This window comes from Muscardinus avellanarius (genome assembly GCF_963383645.1).
Source record: "Muscardinus avellanarius genome assembly, chromosome: 10".
Taxonomy (NCBI): Eukaryota; Metazoa; Chordata; class Mammalia; order Rodentia; family Gliridae; genus Muscardinus; species Muscardinus avellanarius.
In genome coordinates, this window is record NC_137796.1 from 88111771 (window position 1) to 88132892 (window position 21122).

At 52.5% G+C, this 21122-nt stretch overlaps 1 protein-coding gene across 1 annotated transcript; it reads left to right on the forward strand.

Moving 5' to 3' along the window:
• Positions 1-6852: 6852 nt before the first annotated feature.
• ASL (argininosuccinate lyase) lies at positions 6853-20606 on the forward strand (the record flags this gene model as incomplete). The annotated part of the gene is made up of 19 exons (XM_080703883.1): positions 6853-7001; positions 7202-7297; positions 7363-7554; positions 8060-8225; positions 11955-12149; positions 13080-13163; positions 13389-13445; positions 13570-13667; positions 15494-15571; positions 15675-15752; positions 16170-16222; positions 16539-16601; positions 16760-16874; positions 17034-17118; positions 17237-17296; positions 17545-17628; positions 20038-20118; positions 20254-20360; positions 20462-20606. The coding sequence occupies 19 exons, from the start codon at positions 6853-6855 to the stop codon at positions 20604-20606; spliced, it is 1986 nt and encodes a 661-aa protein (XP_080560009.1).
• Between the last annotated feature and the right edge of the window lie 516 nt (positions 20607-21122).

Consider the following 21122-nt stretch of genomic DNA (forward strand, 5'->3'; position numbering starts at 1 on the left):
CACCCGGCTGGCTTGAGGAATTAGATGAGGTTCGCATTCAAATGGTGCCTTTCTGGGTACTTGCTCACCTGAGAACTTTTCTGATAGGTCAGTACTTTCCATCCTTTCTGATAGACGACTTAACCAATCGCTAAATAGTTTAAATATCTTTTTTGAACTTGATGGATATGCTCCCATGGTAAAATGGTTGATAACAAGCCGGGCATGGTCGCGCATGTTTGTAATCCCAGCATTTGGGGAGGCGGAGACAAACCCTGGCTAGTCAAGTTTCTAATAACCTGGAAATGCAGCAATAAACAGGTAAATCCAAAGCACACATGCCTCAATTAGGCATGTTCCCATATAAAAATAATAGTAGCCTGATGGGAAAGGTAAACTAAGAGAAGAGAGATAGGAGAAAACATAGAGGGAAGAGAGAACTTCTGTCTGGGGAGTTGGGAGAGTCCAAAGTGGTGTTTGCAAAGCCTGGCGCGGTGGGGCATGCTTGTAATCCCAGGATTCGGGAGGCTGAGACAGGAGGATTACAATTCAAGGACAGCCTCAGCTACTTAGTGAGGCCCTTTGCAAATCAGTAAGACCCTGTTTCTAAATAAAGAAGAAAAAATAGGGCTGGGGTATAGCTTGGAGGTAGAATGCCACTGGGTTCCATCCCCAATGCTGCAAAAAAAAAAAAAAAAATGGTGTTTTTGCCAGGTGTGGTAACACAGACAGGCCTGTAATTCCAGCACTTGGGAGGCTGAGACAGGAGAATCATAGTTTTGCAGCCAGCCTCAGCAACAATAGCGAGGCCCTCAGCAACTTAGTGGGGCCCTGCCCTGTTTCAAAATAAAAATTAAAAAATAAAGCCAGGCGTGGTGGCACATGCTTGTAATCCTAGCATTCGGAAGTCTGAGACCAGAGGATCGCGGTTCACGGACAGCCTCAGCTATTTAGTGAGGCCCTCTGCAACTTAGTGAGACCCTGTTTCAAAATAAAGAATAAAAAATAGGGCAGTGAATATAGCTCAGAGGCTGAATGCCCCTGGGTTCCATCCCCAGACCCCCCCAAAATAATAATAATAATAGGACTTGAGGTGTAGCTCAGAGGTAGAACGTCCCTGGGTTCAATCCCCAGAACACACACACGGTGGTATTTGGGCTGACCCTAAAAAATGAGAAGAATTTGGCCTATGGAGAGCATAGTAGCTTTCAGAGTCGAGTGTCAGTTGGAGCAGACACAGTGGAGACCCTCGTGTAAACTGAAAAGTAGAGGACACAGCGTAAGAAGGGAAGCTAGGACGCAGCTGTGGATGGGTGGGCCAGCAGGGGCCTGGGTGTGGTCTCAGCAGGAGGGAGGCATAGCCAGCACTTGCCACCGGGTCAGCATCACCTGCAGGGCTGAACTGCCTCAGGAAAACACACAGGTACAGAAAATGGCCTCCTTGGAGACAAGGCTACGCTTGGTGGTGGTAAGAGCCCAGTTCTGGCCAGACAGCAAGAATCAGGCACAGAGCTGGACAGAGTGGTGCATACCTGAAATTCCAGTACTTGGGAGGCTGAGATAGGAGGTTTGTGGTTTTGAGGCCATCCTCAACAACTTAATGAGGCCATCTGTACCTTAGTGTGAGCCTGTTTTAAAATAAAATAGGGCTAGGGGTATAGCTCAGAGGTAGAATGCCCCTGTGTTCTATCCCCAATACCACCACCAAAAAAAAAAAAGGATCAGGTATAGATCGTCATAATTATCCAGAGAGGAAACCCAAGAGCACACCTCCCCCCAAGCCCCCAAAAAGCTTTCCTCCCCCCCTTTTCTGAGCACACTGATCTTCTCAGAGATCCTTAGTATGCACCCAGATTTGAGACCACATTAAACAATGCTGGTAGTCGGCATGGCTAAGAGAATAAATGCCCACCTGGCACAGCGGACAGCGTGGGCTCACATACAGCTCCCAGAGGTTGTATTGATTAGACACTTTGGTCGACAGTTCACAGAGCAGGCAGGGTTCTCACCCTGCTCGGGCCAACTCCAGCGTCCGGGGGACACGCAGCATCCCAGCCAGCCTGCCGATACGAGGCATGCCTCCTTGGTCTGCGCCAGCTCCTCCCTTGGTTATTTTGATTGCAACTGAGGTAAAAATTTCAGAAGAAGTGTGTGTGGTGGCGTACACTTGTAATCTCAGTTCTTGGGAGGCTGAGACAGGAGGATCACAGGTTCAAAGCCAGTCTTGGCAACTTAGTGAGGCTCTCAGCAACCTAGCAAGACCTTGTTTCCAAATAAGAAATAAAATTGGGCTGGGGGTGTAGCCTAGACCTAGAAGTACAATACCTCTGAGTTCAAGCCCTAGTACTAAAGGGGGAAAAAATTAAAAGGGCTGGCACATGCCTATAACCCCAGTACTTGAGAGGATGAAACAGGAAGATTGTAGATTCAAGAGCAGTCTCAGCAAATTAAGAAGACCCTGTTTCAAAATAAAAAATTAAAAAGGCTGGGGCTGTAGCTCAAAGGTAGAAGGCCCCTGGGTTTAATCCCCAGTACCAAAAAAAGAAGAGAAAAGAAAAGAAAAAAGAAAGGCTTGGGATGTAGCTCAGTACAATACCCTGAGTTTAATCCCCAGTACCACTGCCACAAAAAACAAAAGCAGATTGGCTGTAGCACACCTGACATCGTGTACATAAGATCAGTCTGAATTCAGTAAACGAAGAGAATGGCAACCCACAGCCCTTGAACTTGTCAAACTTTGGCTTTCACCACAGGGACTGGAAAGGCAGGCGACTGTCATGTGAGATTCAGTAATGATCCCATTAGCCAGGTGTTCATTAATGGGATCCCTTGGGTAATTAACTCCTGGCGTGCTCCCCAGACACTCGGCAGGAGCTCTGTGGCCTCACTGCTGGGTTCAGTTTCCAGCTCTGCCTCTTCCTACGGAGGTGTCCTTGGCCATGATCCTTAATCTCTATGGACTCAGTTTCTTTATCTACAGCATGGGGATTATCAGAGTTGAAGTTAGGGAGTGGCTGTGAGGATTTATTTTTTTTTTATTTTTTATTTTTTTTTAAATTCACTTTTAATGGAGTAAATCTGGGAAAGATACTTGGCTCAGCAAGTCTGGAGGTAGAGAAGGAAAACCTAGTATCAGCTCAGTGTGTTCACAGGCAGGGAGGGTATCAGAGGGACACCTGGGTCTGACCATCTCAGGAGGCCTTGGAGAAGGAAGTAGACTATCTCTGAGGAAGCATGTAATTAACAAAGCCTCATTAGTCTTAGTAAGGGGGACCAGGGTCAGCAACATCATTTGTGGGACCCTGTTAAAAATGAAATGCCTCCCCACCCTCACTGGCCCCAGCACTGACCTCACCCCTCAGCAGGCTCCAATCCCAGTCTCGGAGGCTGTGAGGATTTAAGGAGATAATAGGTATAGTAGCCCAGCATGGTGGCGGGCTGGGAGACCCTATTTCTTTTCTTTCCTTTTCTTTTTTTTTTGGGGGGGGGGAGGAAGAGGACTCTGAGGATTGAACCCAGGGGTATTCTACCTCTGAGCTATACCTCCAGCCCTATTTTATTTTTTATTTGGAAACAGGGTCTCACTAATTTACTGAGAGTGGCCGTGAACCACTGATCCTCCTGTCTCAGCCTCCCAAGTACTAGGATTAAAAACATGCACCACCATGCCTGGCTAGAGTGATCCTATTAAAACATGAACCACCATGCCTGGCTAGAGTGATCCTATTTTAAAAAAAAGGGGGAGCCGGGCGCGGTGGCGCACGCGTGTCATCCCAGCATTCGGGAGGCTGAGACAGGAGGATCGCGGTTCGTGGACAGCCTCAGCTACTTAGTGATGCCCTCCACAACTTAGTGAGACCCTGTTTCAAATAAAGAATAAAAGCTGGGCTGAGCTTGGTGGCGCACACTTGAAATCCCTGCACTTCAGAGGCTGAGACAGGAGGATCGCGCAGGTTCGAAGCCAGCCTCAGCTACTTAGTGAGGCTCTCAGCAACTTAGTGAGACCCTGTTTCCAAATAAAATATAAAATAGGTCTGGGAGTATAACGCGGAGGTGGAAAGCCTCTGGGTTCCATCCCCAGTACCACAAAGAAAAAAAAAGAAAAAGAAAAAAGAATAAAAGCTGGGCATGGTGGCACACGTTTGTAATCCCAGTGCTTGGGAGGCTGAGACAGGAGGATCGCACAGGTTCGAAGTCAGCCTCGGCTACTTAGTGAGGCTCTCAGCAACTTAGTGAGACCCTGTTTCCAAATAAAGTATAAAATAAGTCTGAGAGTATAGCCTGGAGGTAGAAAAGCCCTTGGGTTCTACCCCCAGTACCACCATAAAATAAAAGAAAGGAAGGAAGGAAGAAAAAAATAAGGCAGGGGGTGTAGCTTGGAGGTCGAACACACCTGGATTCCATCCTCAGACCTGCAAAAAAAAAAAAAAAAAAAGGAAAAGAAAAGGGAGCTGGGCATGGTGGTGCACGCTTGTAATCCCAACATTTGGGAGGCTGAAATAGGACGATTGTGGTTTGCGGACAGCCTTAGCTACTTAGTGAGGCTCTTTGTAACTCACTGAGACCCTGTTTCAAAATAAAGAATAAAAAAATAGGGCTGGGGCTGTAGCTCAGAGTAGAAATCCCTTGGGTTCCATCCCCAGTACCAGTACCACAAAAATAAAATAAAATAAAATAAAATAAAATAAAATGGGGATGTAGCTTGGAGGTAGAATGACCCTGGTTTCAACCCTCAGTACCCCCCCACGAAATACATGTACTTATATGTAATATATAATACATATTTACTTATATTTAATATTCATATATATCCAACACCTAACAAGATAAAACATTCAATTGAAGTTTATTATGCATATAAAGAGGCAAAAAATATGACCCCTAATGAGGGTATTAATAAACCAGAGAACATTAAAGAGGTATGCCTGTATTCGTATGCTCAGTGGGTTAAATAGAGGGCCTAGAGATGAAGGGTAGTGTGAACTTTAGTGTTCACTATGGGGGTGTCAGGCGTGGACTCCCCTGGCTTATCTGGACGTTTTTCTCCACAAGCCTTAGACTGCTGCCCTGTCTTCTTCCTGTTTCCCTTCTCCATCCCTGCAGGGCGGTCTGCACAGAGGCCACGCTGGTATTCGGCGCAGCGAACCTGCACTGATAGTCTGTCTTCTGTCATAAGAGGCAATGTTGGAAGCCAGACAGTCCCCTTCTACCTGAGGGTGCAGGGTCATGTCTCAAACCCCAATACCGTGTGTGTGTGTGTGTGTGTGTGTGTGTGTGTGTGTCTGTCTGTCTGTCTGTCTGTCTGTCTGAAGATTGAACCCGGGGGCATTCGACCTCCGTGCTACACCCCCAGCCCTATCGTATTATTTTTTAATTTGAAACAGAGTCTCACTAAATTGAGGTAGGACTCACCAAGTTGCTCACGCTGGTCGCAAATTTGTGATCCTCCTGTCTCAGCCTCCCAAACACTGGGATTTCAAGCTAGCACCACTATGCTGAGCTTCAAGAGGGGTGTGTGTGTGTGTGTGTGTGTGTGTATGTGTACGGAGGATGGAACCCAGGGGCATTCTACCTCTGAGCTACACCTCCAGCCCTTTCATTTATTCTTTATTTTGAAATAGGGTCTCACCCACTAAGTTGCGGAGGGCCTCACTAAGTAGCTGAGGCTGTCTGCAAACCACCATCCTCCAGTCTCAGCCTCCCAAATGCTGGGATTATAAGCATGCACCAGGCCTGGCTTCTTTTTGTGGGTCTGGGGATGGAACCCAGGGGCATTTTACCTCCGAGCTACAGCCCCTGCCCTATTTTTTAATTCTTTTTATTTTGAAACCGGGTCTCACTGAGTTGCAGAGGGCCTCACTAAGTGGCTGAGGCTGTCCGTGAACCGATATCCTCAGGTCTGAGCCTCCCGAATGCTGGGATTACAAGCGTGCGCCACCACGCCTGGCTTCAAGAGATCTTTTAAAAATGAAATTCCAGGGCTTCACGGCCAGCCTCAGCTACTTAGTGAGGCTTTCTGCAACTCAGTGAGACCCTTGTTTCAAAATAAAAAATAAAAATTAAATCCCTGGCAAAACACACACACACACACACACACACACACACACACACACACACTGAAAAATAGGTCTGAAGGTGTGGCCTGGAGGTCGAAGGCCCTTGAGTTCCCCAGTACCGAAAAAAGAAAGGAAAATAAATTCCAAGCATCTTGCTAGAAACTCTTTAATTCCTAATGGATTTGCAACAAAGCCCACTCCCCTTCCTTACTTTGATTACCACCCTTCTTCATGGTGGTTGCTTCGAACAGGACAGTGTTTTCTTGACTTAGAGTTTCTGGGCTTAGTGCCAGGCGTCATCCACGTCCCCCCACCCCCACCCCACACCCCGTACTGGGGATGGAACCCAGGGGCATTCGACCTCTGAGCTACACCCCCTGCCGTATTTTGTATTCTTTATTTTGAAACAGGGTCTCACTAAAGTTGCGGAGGGCCTCACTAAGTAGCTGAGGCTGTCTGCGAACCGCGATCCTCCTGTCTCAGCCGAGTGCTGGGATTATGAGCGTGCGCCACCACGCTCGGCCAGGCGTCATTTCTTAAACTTATCCCTCCTTCCCCATCTATCTCTGTATCTAGCGCATAGGAGATGTGGCTGGTACGTGTGTATTGAATAGATGCATGGGCAAGCATGCAAGCAGGCCATTTCAACTTATATCCCTTAGGCACCTGCCAGAGCCTGTTGTGGCTGTCTGTCTTTACCCCCAGGCCGGGTCTCTAGTGCCTCTACCTGGTCTCGCAGGCGTGCGGACACCCGCTGGTTTGGGCCGGCTCTGCCTAGAGCTCAGCCGGGGATGGCCCCGCCCACGAACGGGATTGGATGACGCGGGCAACGCCTACTTCTCTGAGCCTGCTTGGATTGGTGCAGCCGCCACCTAAAGGCGTGGTCAGGGCTGGGCGGCAGCTGACGCCATCCCAGCCAGAAAAGCCCAGCAGGCTGGCGAGAGACCGACTGCGCGGCCCGGCGGGGTGAGTGCGCGGCGGCCGGCCGGGCGGGCCGGGCGAGGCTGGTGGGAGCGGGGACGCCGAGGACCCGGCGCGCTCTGGGCGCTGCCCACGTCCGCCCCTGCGCGGGCTGCGCTCCGCCGAGCGCGGCGCTCCGAGCCCCGGGCAGTCTCCGCCCCGGGGACCTTGCGGGCTCAAGTCGCCTGTCCGAAATTGTCTTCCAGACCCGGAGGACCTAGGCTGCCGGACGACGAGGAACCGCCCAACATGGCATCCGAGGTGAGTGGGACCTCGGGGACGCGGGTCCTTCGATCCTGCAGGTAGGGGGAAAGCCCCCTAGGGGACTGCTTTGGCCAGGAACTGCGTGCGGGGTCCCCGGTCCCAGACCTGGCGTCAGCCGCCCCGCAGGTAATTGTCCTCGTTGGCCCCATCTGCCGAAGCCTACCAGAGACTTCTACCCGGACTCACTGGTGCCCCCATCACCTGCCCACCCCAAGCGCCTAGCTGACCCATGTGTCAAGTTCTCCAACGACTGGGGATCGGCTGGCCCGACAGTGCTGCCACCCAGCCGGGAAAGGTGCTGCTGGATCAGGCAACAAGTCTTTTCTCCATTCCTTCTTCCCCACCTCCTCTTGCTAATCGCTACACTACAGGACACCTCTTCTGCTGCAACAGTTGTTCCTGTGTCTAGAAACAAGTCTTGGCCCCTAAAGTGCTCCTGCTCTAGACCCCGGCATGTGGAAAGAGCCAGGAGGTGGGGACCCTACACCAGGGCCCCAATGTCTAATGAGGTGCCAGATCCTTTCTTGCCTCATGGCCTCTCTTCTTAGGGTCAGGAACTCCAGGCTTCACCCCCTCACCACTGAGAGGCAGGAGTGCAAGGCACAGGTTCCTTCCTTTGGTCTCATTTGATTTATCTAGCAAAGCAGGATAATAACAGCCGTCTGCCTCCCGCTGTAAGGTCATGAGGTCATTGCTTTGAACCCCTCGGGTAAACGGGGCTGTTTGCTTGATGCTGGTGAAGGGAACCCTGGGCCTGGGGAGCAGCTGTCTGAGTTCCGGTCCCTTCTGGCCCTTGTTAGCTGGCCAGGCACTTCCTCTCTGTCAGTTTGTCTGAATAAACCAGCTAAGAATGCCTGCCCTGCTAGCTTCTGGGCCCAGGTGGAGGGCCCCCGAGCAGAGCCTGGACTTTGGAGCCAAACACACTTGGTTTCTGTACCCGAGTCGCTTGAGCGCTCTGAACTTTTTGTAAAGTAACGGTAACGGTGCCCACCTCCTGCGAGGGTGGAGTCGCATATGCAGAATCCTCCCTGCAGGGCCAAGCCATAGTAAGTGCTCAGATAGTGGCGGCTAACAGTAACAGCACTGATTTTTTTCCCTTGTGCATTCCAGATTGGTTGTTGCTCATTTAATCTAGCCCAATGTGGTGCCCCTGCTCTCTTGCCCCAAGAGTTTATTCTGGACCAGATGTCTCCCTGTGGGGAACAATGCCCCCTCTTACCATATTGGGTCTCCACTCTCCTCAGTCCAGGCATCTCACTCTAACCTCCTCCTGGGGTCCTCTCTGTGTGTGTGTGTGTGGTACTGGGGATTGTTTCACCTCTGAGTGTACCCCCAGCCCTATTTTAGTTTTTATTTGGAACCAAGGGCTCACTAAGTGGCAGAGGGCCTCACTAAGCTGGCTACAGCCTTTCAATCCTCTCATCTCATTCCTGGGATCCTTTTATTTTTTAATTAATTATTTTATTTTTTTGCAGTACTGGGGATGGAACCCAGGAGCATTCTACCTCCAAGCTACACCCCCAGCCCTATTATTTATTCTTTATTTTGAAACTCTGAGTTGCAAAGGGCCTTACTAAGTAACCGAAGCTGTCTGTGAACCCGATCCTCCTGTCTCAGCCTCCCAAATGCTGGGATTACAAGCGTGCGCCACCACGCCCGGCTTCTGGGATCCTTTTAAAAGCAATCCAGTGAGCCAGACATAGTGGTGCACACCTGTAATCCCAGTGCTTTGGAGGCTAAGATACGAAGATTACAGGTTAAAAGCCAGCTTTACAATTTAGCAAGGCCTCTCTGCTACTTTAGCAAGACCATATTTCAATATGAAATAGGGCTTGGGGTGTAGCTTAGCAGTAGAATGCCCCTGGGTTCAATCTCCAGCACCAAAAAAAAAAAAAAAAAAAAAAAAAAAGAAGGAGAAGGAGAAGAAGAAAAAGAAGAAAAGAGAAAAAAGAAAAGAAAGAAAAAAGAAAAAGCCAGTGGGGTGGGAGCTTGGTTCCTAAAAACAGTGGTCTGCCTTTAGACCAGGGCTCCAGGTGACCTCAGCTTGCCGCAGGCCATCTTGTGGGTTGCTACTAATTGGTTTGGCTGCAGCCCTGCTTGTTAAGTAGTTGTTGTTATTACTAGCAACCCAGGCAGTGAGGCCCAGAAGCCTGCTAAGAGAGGCAGGTGGGCAGGTCAGTCTCCTGGGCCTCCCACAGCAGGTTCCTGGCTGGCTCCTGACCAGCTGGTCCTGGCCCTGGCCCTCTGGCCCCACTGGTCAGGCCCAGGGCCCCACGTGACACTCTGCTGGAGCTCAAGTCTTAGTGGGGCAGCTGAGGGGAGTGAGGTGGAGGGAGGCTACTCCTACAGGGCAGAGTCCTTTGGCAGCCAGCGGTTGAGCACTGAGGGGTCAGCTCACGGCCTGGGGCCAGAATACCTAGAGGTCCCTGCCTGTACACAGGAACCAAGAGTGGGGATAAAGCACACCCTAGCCCCAGGCCCCGGCCCTCCTGAGTAATAGGACTCTTACTGAGTCCCCACTGAGTGTCCGCACTGCCCTATGCATGCACTTTGCAAATATCATCTAATTGAATGCTCAGGACAAGCCCATCAGTTTGGTACTATTATTATTCCTGCTTTATAGAGAGCAGCCCTGAGGTTTGGAGGAGGTATATAATATCCCCAAGGTCAGGTGCTTCACAAAGACCTAGGGTATTGCATGAGGACTGAGGAAGACACATGTCCCCAGTGCCCTTGTAGACCCCATCCAGAGAAAGGATGTCAGCGTAGTAACACACCTAACTCCTCCTCCCACAGCACACTTTCTCCTGGTCCTTGGCACTGTGGTCACTCACGCTGCTCCCCAGATGTTCTGTACCCCTCCCCCATCCGTCCCATGCCCTGGCCTATGCCCTCTTTCAAAACACAGGTGCTAGCTAGGCATGGTGGTGCACGCTAGTAAGCCAACACTCAGAAAGCTGAGACAGGAGGATCGTGGTTCACAGCCAGCCTCAGCTACTTAGTGAAGCCCTCTGCAACTCAGTGAGATCCTGTTTCAAAATAAAGAATAAAAAATAGAGCTGAGGGTGTAGCTCAGAGGCAGAATGCCCCTGGGTTCCATCCCCAGTACACACACACACACACACACACACACACACACACACACACACACACACACCAACAGAAACCAAAAACCCACAGGTGCTTCTGTCCCCTCTCTGCCCTTGGTTCCCAGGGCTGAGGGATAGGCTAGTGGCTTCCTAGAAGGACATTGATAATGGGGGTGTCAGGAGCTCTCTAGATCCTGGGGTGGTTGTGCTGGGGTCTTGGGCCCTGCCCCAGGCTGTGAGGGGGAGAGATGCAGGTGGCCGAAGAGGCCCCTCAAGTGCTGCTTCGCATGTCCCTGCAGTGACAGGTCAGGACCCCAGAGCTGAGCAAAGAGGCCCTAGTGGAACACGGGTTGGAATCATGAGCTGTGACATCAGAGTGCTGGGCCACAGTCTGAACACCAGCAGGGACAAACCACAGAGCCTTTGTGCCTCTGTTTCCCCTTCTCTGTAGCAGAGGGTTGCTGTCATTACATGCCGAGCAATTAGAACGGTGCCTGGCACGCACTGAGACAATCTGTTAGCTAATACATCCTGTGTGTATTGTGATCGTTGGCACCTCAGATCTAGATTGAAAATTCAGAGCCAGGCGTGGTGGCGCACGCCTGTAATCCCAGCACTTGGGAGGCTGAGGCAGGAGGAGCGCGGGTTCACAGCCAGCCTCAGCAACCTAGTGAGTCCTGTAAGCAACTTACTGAGACCCGGTTTCCAAATAAAAAATAAAATAGCCGAGCCGGGCGTGATGGTGCACACTTAAATCCCAGTGCTTGGGAGGCCGAGACAGGAGGATCGCACAGGTTCGAAGCCAGCCTCAGCTACTTAGTGAGGCTCTCAGCAACTTAGTGAGACCCTGTTTCTAAATAAAGTTAAAATAGGGCTGGGGGTATAGCTCAGAGGTAGAATGTCCCTGGGTTCAATTCCCCAGTAACAAAAATTAATTACCTAATTAAATAAGTAAAATTCAGCTAGGTGTGGTTGCGCATGCTTGTAAACCCACCATTCAGGAGTTGGAGAATGGAGGATCACGGTTCTCAAACAGCCTCAGCTACTTAGTGAGAAGGTCCTTTGCAACTCAGTGAGATGCTGTTTCAAATAAAAATAAATAAATAAATAAATAAATAAATAAATAAACTAAAAAAATAGGGCTGTGGGTGTAGCTCAGAGGTACAATGCCCCTAAGTTCTATCCCCAGTACCGCAAATAAATAAATACATAAATTTTAAAAATTCAGATTCCAGGGTAACTTCTCACCTTGAACAGTGGCATGAAATGTCCAAGAACCTGGCATGGTGGCATAGACCCATAATCCTAGTACTTGGGAGGCGGAGACAGAAGGATTGCAGGTTGGAGACCAGCCTCAGCAACTTAGCAAGATTCTGTTTCAAAATAAATTAAAAAAGGGCTAGAATGTAGTTTGGGGGTAGAATGTCTCTGTGTTCAATCCTCAGTACCAAAGAGCAAAACGTAAAAAAAAAAAAAAAAAAAAAAAAAAAAAGGAGAAATGTCCAAGCATTTCTTTTGTGGCCCAGGTTAGTGACAAGAGTCTGTGTGTGGTCTCACTCCTCTGGAGGGCGGGGAAGTGACTAATTATTCCTGCTCTCCTGGCCAGAGCGGGAAGCTGTGGGGCGGCCGATTTGTGGGCACAGTGGACCCCATCATGGAGAAGTTCAACTCGTCTATCTCCTACGACCGACACCTGTGGGAGGTGGACGTGCAGGGCAGCAAGGCCTACAGCAGGGGCCTGGAGAAGGCGGGGCTCCTCACCAAGGCTGAGATGGAGCAGATCCTGCGTGGCCTGGACAAGGTACTCCCCACTTCCCAGCCTGCACCCCTTCCCCATAGCTGCAGGCTCCCACCAAGCCCCTGAGCCCAGACTGCAGTGGCCTAAGCCTGTTATTTTGCCTCGTGACAATGATTTCATTAGAGAGGTGCTAATTAACCACACACTGTGGTGACCGAATCTCTACATCTTTTAATGGCCTCCATATCCCCCAAGGCTCATGGGCAAAGGTGTGCTGGGTCTCAGATGCTCCCTCAGGAGTGCGAGCTGTGCCGGGACTCACTCGGCTTCTTTAGAAGGACAGTTAGGGGGCAGGAAGGGCCGGGACCAAAGTCTGATGCAGTGGTGCACACTTTTGATCCCATTACTTGGGAGGCTGAGACAGGAGGATCGCAGGTTCGAGGCCAGTGTGCACTAACTTATCGAGACCCTATTTTTTTGTGCATATGTGTGGTACCAGGGATTAGGATCAGGGGCACTCTACCTCTTGAGTTATACCCCCAGCCTTATTTTTATTTTGAAACAGGGTCTCACTAGGTTGATGAGAGTCTCACTACTTGCTGAGGCTGTCTCAAACCAGTGATCTTCCTGTCTCAGCCTCCCAAGTCCTGGGATTACAAGCATGCACCGCCACGCCCAACAAGACCCTACTTATTTCTAAGTAAAAAATAAGCCACACGTGGTGGCACACACTTGTAATCTCAGTACTTGGGAGGCTGAGACAGGAGGATGACAAGTTCAAAGCCAGTCTCGGCAACTTAGCAAGGCTCTCAGCAACCTAGTGAGACCAATAAAAAGATCTGGGGGTATAGCTCAGTAGTGGTAGAGTGCCTCTAGGTTCAATTCCTAGTACCACACCAAAAAAAGAAAAGAAAGAAAGAAAGAAAAAGAAGGAAACCAACTATGGTGGGTTGCTGATACCTGACCCCCCGGGATTGTGGCTACCCACTCTAGGTGGCTGAAGAGTGGGCCCAGGGCACCTTCAAACTGCACCCCAATGATGAAGACATCCACACAGCCAATGAACGGCGCCTAAAGGTAAGACTGCCCTCTCCTGCCTCCTTGCCCCCCCTTCCTGCCCTGGACCACTTACCAGCATTCTGTTGCCCTCATTAGCCATGTGGGTGGGACCTTGGACAGGAGCCCCAGGCAGAGACTTGGGCAGGACCAGGGCCCCTGGAGCAGGGAGGGAGGGTGGCCCGGGTCGACCCCACTGGGCCCCAAGCAGGCAGCCCTTGACCCCATGTCTCTCTTCACCCGCAGGAGCTCATCGGGGAAGCTGCGGGGAAGCTACACACAGGGCGCAGTCGGAACGACCAGGTGCGCCAGCCTTTCCCCCTCTGCCCTGCGCCTCCCCAACCTTGGCAAGCCCTCAGCAGGCGTCCTGGACCCCCTGGGGAAGCAGCACCTCCACCCCCTTGAGTGCCCCTCCTCCTCCCCACAGGTGGTCACAGACCTCAGGCTGTGGATGCGGCAGACCTGCTCAAAACTCTGTGCCCTGCTCTGGGAACTCATCAGAACCATGGTGGACCGGGCAGAGGCGTGAGTCCCCCCCCCCCCCCCCGGGACATCCAGGTGGCAGAGAGGGCCACAAGGGCAGCCAAGATCCCTCTCCCCGAAGCAGGCAGCCTGGGCACCAGACCTAGGAGGCTGGCGTGGACAGTTAGGGAGCCAGGCCTTGGGGTATGGGTGGTCCCATAACGAGGCAGAGCAACCAGGAGTGGGGTGTTGGTCGCAGCCTCCTGCACCCCCAGGCCTGCCGAGCCCAGCGGGCAGGGAGTGCCTGCCCTTGGAGGATTCGGGGGCAGGAGGCTAAGGCGTAAGGCAAGGGTCTGGATGCCCGAGGAAGGGGCCTGGCTGAGCCCGACCAGTGTCTGTGCCCGTGTCCCCTTCCCACACTCCACACCCCCACAGAGCCAGAGGCCACCCCCGCTGGCCTCGCCCCAGCTTTGGCTTCTCTGCCCTGATGCCTCTGGAGCTGGCTTCGCTCCTTGCAGACCTGGCCAAGGAGCTGCGCAGAAGTCCCTGTGTGGTGTGCGAGATAGGACTGACCCCTCCTCCCAACTCTCGGTCTCAGAGACCTCAGCAGGTTTCTGGAAAGAATCATTCAGGGAGTGAGTGCTGATGAACACAGGGCTTTTTTCTTTTTTTTAATGGAGTGATGAAAATATTCTAAAATTGATTGCAGTGATGGTTGTACACTAACTAAATTGTATACTTTAAACGGATGAATTGAGCTGGGCATGGTGACACATACCTGTAATCCTAGTACTTGGGAGGCTGAGACAGGAAGGTGGCAGGTTTGAGGTTAGTCTCAGTGACTTAGTGAGGCCCTGAGAAACTTAATGAGACCCTGTTTCAAAATAAAAATAAAATAGGGCTGAGGGTGTAGCTCAGGTAGAATGTTTCTGGCTTCAATCTCCAGAACCACAAAAACAGACAAATTGTACATGAATTATATCACAGTAAAGTTATTTAAACCTGGGTGTGGTGGTACATGCTTGTAATTCCAGTAATTGGGAGGCTGAGACAGGAGGATCCCAGGTTCATTCAAGGATAGCCTCAGCAAGCAGTGAGATTCTCATCAACCTAGTGAGACTCGAAGGTAGAATTTCTTTTTCTTTTCTTTTCTTTTTTCTTTTTTCTTTTTCTAGTACTGGAGATTGAACATTTTGCAGAGGGCCTCACCAAGTAGCTGAGGCTGGCTGCGAACCCAGATCCACCTGTCTCAGCCTCCAAATGCTGGGATTACAAGCATGCTCAATGCCACACGTTTCTAACACCATGCACACACATACAAAAGCTATTTATTAAAATAATTCTAGCCAATTGAGAGCCTGAGGCAGGAAGATCACAAGTTTGAGACCAGCCTTAGCAACTTAGTGAGATCAAGACCACATGAATGAATGAATGAATTTATTTATTTATTAATTAATAACAAACAAACTGGAACCAGCGCCTCAGCGTCTGTGCCTCAGTGGCCACCCTGCCTTCTTTTCAGTGCCCCAGCCATCTCTGGGAGCCTCGGAATCTTTTCTCCTGTTTGCAAACATGGCCTCCCACTCCCAGGTTGGACCTGCCGTAGGCTTCCTCCCCTCCTTTGGCCCCTGGTTAGAGATGTGGAATGGCTGAGGCCCAGGCTAAAAGCATAATCCAAGCATAGTCCTGGAGAAGCCTTGGCCCCAGAAGCACCCTGGCCTGGCCTAGTCTTTGAACCACACTGCCCAGCTCTGGTCTCAGAGCCTTGGAGTCCTGCCCTGCTCTTCCCTGGAGGGGATCAGGCCTGCAGGGTCCTAGGTGTCCCAGGCAGGCTTCACCCAAACCTCCACCTGCGCCCCTGCCTGACCCCGGCCCCTTTTCTCCTACAGGGAACGTGATGTCCTCTTCCCCGGGTACACGCATCTGCAGAGGGCTCAGCCCATCCGCTGGAGCCACTGGATCCTGAGGTGAGCAGCTGCGGCTCAGACGCTGTGGCGGGCACCGTGCCGGGGGTCCTGGCGGAGGGGAGGGCCCTGGGCTGCCCTGACCCCCGGCCCTGGCCTCCCGCAGCCATGCCGTGGCGCTGACCCGAGACTCTGAGAGGCTGCTGGAGGTGCGGAAGCGGATCAACGTCCTGCCCCTGGGGAGGTGAGCGGGGCCTAAGGACTGAGAGGGCCTGGGAGGGTTAGGGATGCTGCTGCGTAGCCAACATGGCCCTTGAGGACGGACAGAGGAGAAGCTGAAGCACAGATTGGGACAGAAAACCAGGAGCTAATTAGCCAGGAGGAGGACTCTACACACACATCCCCAGCTCTTTCTGCCACGGGAACAGCCAAGCTAGCCAACATGTCTGAGCAGGGCCAGAGTTCTCCAGGGGAGGTTCCTGCAGAGCCCAGCTGGCTGCCCCAGCCTGCCATTGCTCCTGCATGGGGACAAGTGTCCTGGCACCCAGGGTAACCGAGCTGGGGAGGGGGCTGAGTCTTGACATCTAAGGTTGGTCCTGGGTATGCCTGTACATATGTGCCTGCCGGGAGCCCTAGTCACCATGAGCCCCTGTCCCTACAGCGGGGCCATCGCGGGCAATCCTCTGGGCGTGGACCGGGAGCTGCTGCGCGCAGGTGAGGAGCCCCGCCTTCCCTGGGGAGAGCCCCTCCAGCACCTGCCTGTCCCCACAAATACACAGGAAATGAGAGAGCAGGGTCTTCATTTAGTCCCTGTGGGCACTGAGGTAATGGAGGTCAGCGCTGGCCCAGGGCAGGGCACCTGGTGCTGGGGACACTCAAGGGTGCCGCCACCCTCCCGGGACCTGCGCAAACCCCTTCCCTAGCCCCTCTCCTCCCTGGTCCTGCCTGAAGGTGGCAGGGCACCCCGGTTCAGGGCAGAGAAGGACACTCCTTGCCCTCCTGCCCAGCCTCGTCCCCTCCCCTCCTCCAGAATTGAGCTTCGGGGCCATTACGCTCAACAGCATGGACGCCACGAGCGAGCGGGACTTTGTGGGTGAGTCCTGCCCAACTCCAGGGCCAGCCCCCTGCACCACCCGCCTTAGCTCCCCTGCAGTCCCTCCCCGTATGTAGTCCATACGATCCATCCGGAGCTTCTCTGGGCTGGGCCGGGGACCAGAGAGGCCTGGTGACCTCCCTTCCCTCCCTTCCAAGCCGAGTTCCTGTTCTGGGCTTCACTGTGCATGACCCACCTCAGCAGGATAGCTGAGGACCTCATCCTCTACGGCACCAAGGAATTCAGCTTCGTGCAGCTCTCGGATGCCTACAGGTAAGGCCCAAGCTGCCACCTGCCCTGCCCTGCTCTAGTGGCTTCCTTCCTCTACCTCCCCTCTCGGCCAAACCTGGACAGCCTGCCGCTGGACCTGCCCAGCCCCAGAGCAGCCGAGGGGCAGGCGGGCCTCTTTAATCCCAGCATCTCTGTCCCCAGCACGGGAAGCAGCCTGATGCCCCAGAAGAAAAACCCAGACAGCCTGGAGCTGATCCGGAGCAAGGCGGGGCGAGTGTTCGGGCGGGTGAGCAGGGCAGGGGCAGGAGGGGAGGTGCCAGGCATGGGGCTGACCCTGCGGGTCCTGAGAAGACTCCAGGGACCGGCTCCGGGCTCGCATCTCCTGAGCCTCACTCTTCCTGCAGTGTGCTGGGCTCCTAATGACCCTCAAGGGACTTCCAAGCACCTACAACAAGGACTTACAGGTGTGAACGGCGGTGGGGGTGAAGGGCCCATTTGTGTGCACACCACACACCAATTTCTTGGGGCTTCAGCACACGCAGCCGGGGGGCCCCAGGATTGCTGTTTCCTGTCCTGTGCACACAGCCCTGCGGCTGCCCTTCCCTGGTATGGGTGTGAGAGGTGCTGAGTGGTCCCAGTGGGAGGCAGTGGGCATGTCTGCAGGTGGGGGGTGGCGATTCAGGACCCTCACCTCTAGCCCTCTGATTCCCAGGAGGACAAGGAAGCTGTATTTGAAGTGTCAGACACCATGAGTGCCGTCCTCCAGGTAGCCACGGGTGTCATCTCTACACTGAAGGTAAGACTCGCCCTCTCCCAGCCCACCCCCCTCTGCTCTCCTAGGCACGCAGATCTGGGTGGGCGTGCCAGGAAGGCCAGATGGGGCTGGAAGACCCGGGTGGGCCTGGGATGGGTGTCTGTTTCCACTTCACAAAAGCTGCCACAGTAAATGAGAATTGGCTCAAGAGGCCCAGATCCCATCAACTGGCAGATTTCCTTTTTTATTCAATTATCATGGGAAATTTCAGTATACAACAGTTAAAGAATGCATAACAAATCCAGCCAGGCATGTACAAGCCCAGTACCAGGGAGGCTGAGACAGGAGGGTTGCAGGTATGAAGTCAGTCTCACCAACTTAGCAAGACCTTGGTTTAAAATTAAAAAAACAGCCAGGCGTGGTGGCGCACGCTTGTAATCCCGGCCCTTGGGGGGCGGAGACAGGAGGATCCCGCAGGTTCGAAGCCAGCTGCACTGGCTTAAGAGACCCTGTTTCCAAATAACATATAAAATAGGTCGGGGAGTGTAGCCCGGAGGTAAAAGGGTTCCATCCCCAGTACCACCAAAAAAAAAAAAAAGGTCTGGGAGTATAGCCCAGAGGTAGAAAGCCCCTGGTGGGTCCCACCGGCAGTACCACACACAAAATATAGATAGATAGATAGATAGATAGATAGATAGTAGGGCTGGGGGTGTAGCTTGGAGATAGAATGCCCCTGGGTTCCATCCCCAGTACTGCAAAAAATAAATAAAATAAAGTTAATTAACTTATTTATTAAAAATAAAAATAGCTGGGCATGGTGGCACACGCTTGTAATCCCCGCGCTTGGGAGGCTGAGAAAGGAGGATCGCGCAGGTTCACAGCCAGCCACAGCTACTTAGGCCCTCTGCAACTTAGTGAGACCCTGTTTCAATATAAAGAATTAAAGAAAAAAATATGGCTGGGGTATGTATGATATGCCCCTAAATTCAATCCCCCCAAAGAATGCATAATGAGCCCTATGTACCACGCCCGTCCTCAGCAATAATCGACCAGAGCCATTCTTGTTTCAGCTCTCTTTTCATCTCTCTTTTTTTCGTTACTGGAGCATGGACCCAGAGGCATTCTACCTCTGAGCTACACCCCAAGCCCAAGTCTCTCTAGGTGCTGCTGAGAGTTTGGTTATATTGTTGAGGCTGGTCTCGAACCTGCAATCCTCCTATCTCAGCCTCCCAAGTACTGGGATTGTGGCTTCATTTATCTTGATGTACTCCTCCACCCCCAGCCCCTGCTGAACCCTAGTTATTTTGAAGCAAATTCCCATCATCACATCATCTTGTCCCTAAACCGCTTAGGCGGTGTCTGAAGCACTGGTTCTCAAGGCGTGGTCCTGGCATGCGCAGCATCAGTGTGGCCTGTGAATGTGCTAGAAATGCAGCCCTAGGCCACACACAAGGCTGACAGATCAGATACTGGGTGTGTGGGGGGGGGGTGCAGCCCAGCAATTTGGGTGCAGCCCTGTAATTTGTATTTCTAATTATTCCAAGTAATTTACATTTTAATTAATCCAAGTAAATTTTGTGTGTGTGGTATTGAGGGTGGAACCCAGAGGCTTTTCTACCTCCGGGCTATACTCTCAGACCTATTTTATACTTTATTTGGAAACAGGGTCTCACTAAGTTGCTGAGAGCCTCACTTAGTAGATGAGGCTGGCTTCGAACCTGTGTGATCCTCCTGTCTCAGCCTCCCAAGTGCTGGGATTACAAGCATGTGCAACCATGCCCAGCAATCCAAGTAATTCTGATATGCACTGAAGATAAGGGCTTTTGAAAACGTAAAGGCAAACTGGGCATGATGACATGTTCCTGTAATCCCAGCACTTGGGAGGCTGAGCAGGAGGACCGCAGGTTCAAGGCCAGCCTCAGCAACTTTGTGAAACCTTTACCAATGTAATGAGACCCTGTTTAAAAATTTAAAAAACTTGCTAGGCTTGGTGGCGCACACTTGTAATCCCAGCATTTGAGAGCTGAGACAGGAGGATCTTGGTTTGCAGACAGCCTCAGCTACTTAGTGAGGTCCTTTGCAACTCAATGAGACCCTGTTTCAAAACAAAGAATAAAAAATAGGGCTGGGGGTGTAGCTCAGAGATAGAATGCCCCTGGGTTTAATCCTCAGTACTACAAGAAAGAAAGAAGAAAGAAAGAAAGAAAGAAAGAAAGAAAGAAAGAAAGAAAGAAAGAAAGAAAGAAAAAGAGGCTGGAGGTATAGTTCAGAATAATGCTCCCAGGTTCAATCCCCAGTACTAAAAAAAATAAAACGATTAGATAGCTGAAGCTTGGGATCTGCCCAAGGCAGGGTCGTGGGGACTGGGTGGGAGCAGGCCCTGACTTTGGGCCGGGCAGCTTCAGGCCCCGGGTCCTCAGAGCTTACATCTCACCTCGCTGGCGCCCCCAGATTCACCGAGAGAACATGGCCCAGGCTCTCAGCCCTGACATGCTGGCCACTGACCTCGCCTACTACCTGGTCCGCAAAGGGGTGAGTGTGAGCCAGCCGGGTGGAGGGCACGGGAACAGGGATGAGGATGCCCCCCCCCCCGCGTCCTGGGGACACCCAGGGCAGGTAGAAAGCCCAGGAAACTTGCATCACCGCCCCCTCCTCTCTGCGCCCCAGATGCCATTCCGCCAGGCACACGAGGCCTCGGGAAAAGCCGTGTTCATGGCGGAGACCAAGGGGGTCGCCCTCAACCAGTTGTCACTGCAGGAGCTTCAGAGCATCAGGTGGGCCTCCCCTTCCCTCCATCGCTCCTGGGAGGCGAGGCTGGGTGCCTGGAGGCTGGGGAGGCCTGGCTGCCCTGGCCCATCTCCTCCTTTCCTCCCAGCCCCTTGTTCTCAGGTGATGTGAGCCGCGTGTGGGATTACGGGCACAGCGTGGAGCAGTATGGCGCGTTGGGCGGCACAGCGCGCTCCAGTGTCGACTGGCAGATCGGCCAGGTGCGGGCGCTGCTGCGGGCACAGCAGGCCTAGACGGCCCACCCACAGTGCTCCCCAATAAAGTGGGCCCCGGATCTCCTCCCCGCCCCATCTCCCTCACTGCTGGGCGGGCAGGGGTCTGTTGAGTGGACCAGTGGGGAAAGCCGGGCCAGCGTGTTGGGAGTCAGGATAGGGAGGGAAGGCCCCCATCAGAGCCTCCGCCTGGGGCATCCTTGGCAACACAGGGGTCCTTGGGATACTGGTGGCACCGGATGGACATGGTGGGCACAGTCACTGCCATCTGCTTTCCTTCCCAGCATCCCCTGGGCTCCTGCTCTCATTCTCCCATCCTTGTTTAACCCATCCTTCCCTGGAACTTTCAAGGACCATCCCAGGGGTCCTTAGGGCAGAGGCCTATGCCAGGCCCGCTGGGATAACCTCTGACCTTGTGAAGGGCACCGGCGATTTGGTGGTAAAGTCAGTCATTCAGCCAGCATGTGGTGCCAGGCACACGAAGGTTAGCTTCATACAGAGGCGACCACGCTCTACCCCAGAGAGTGACAAATTCTC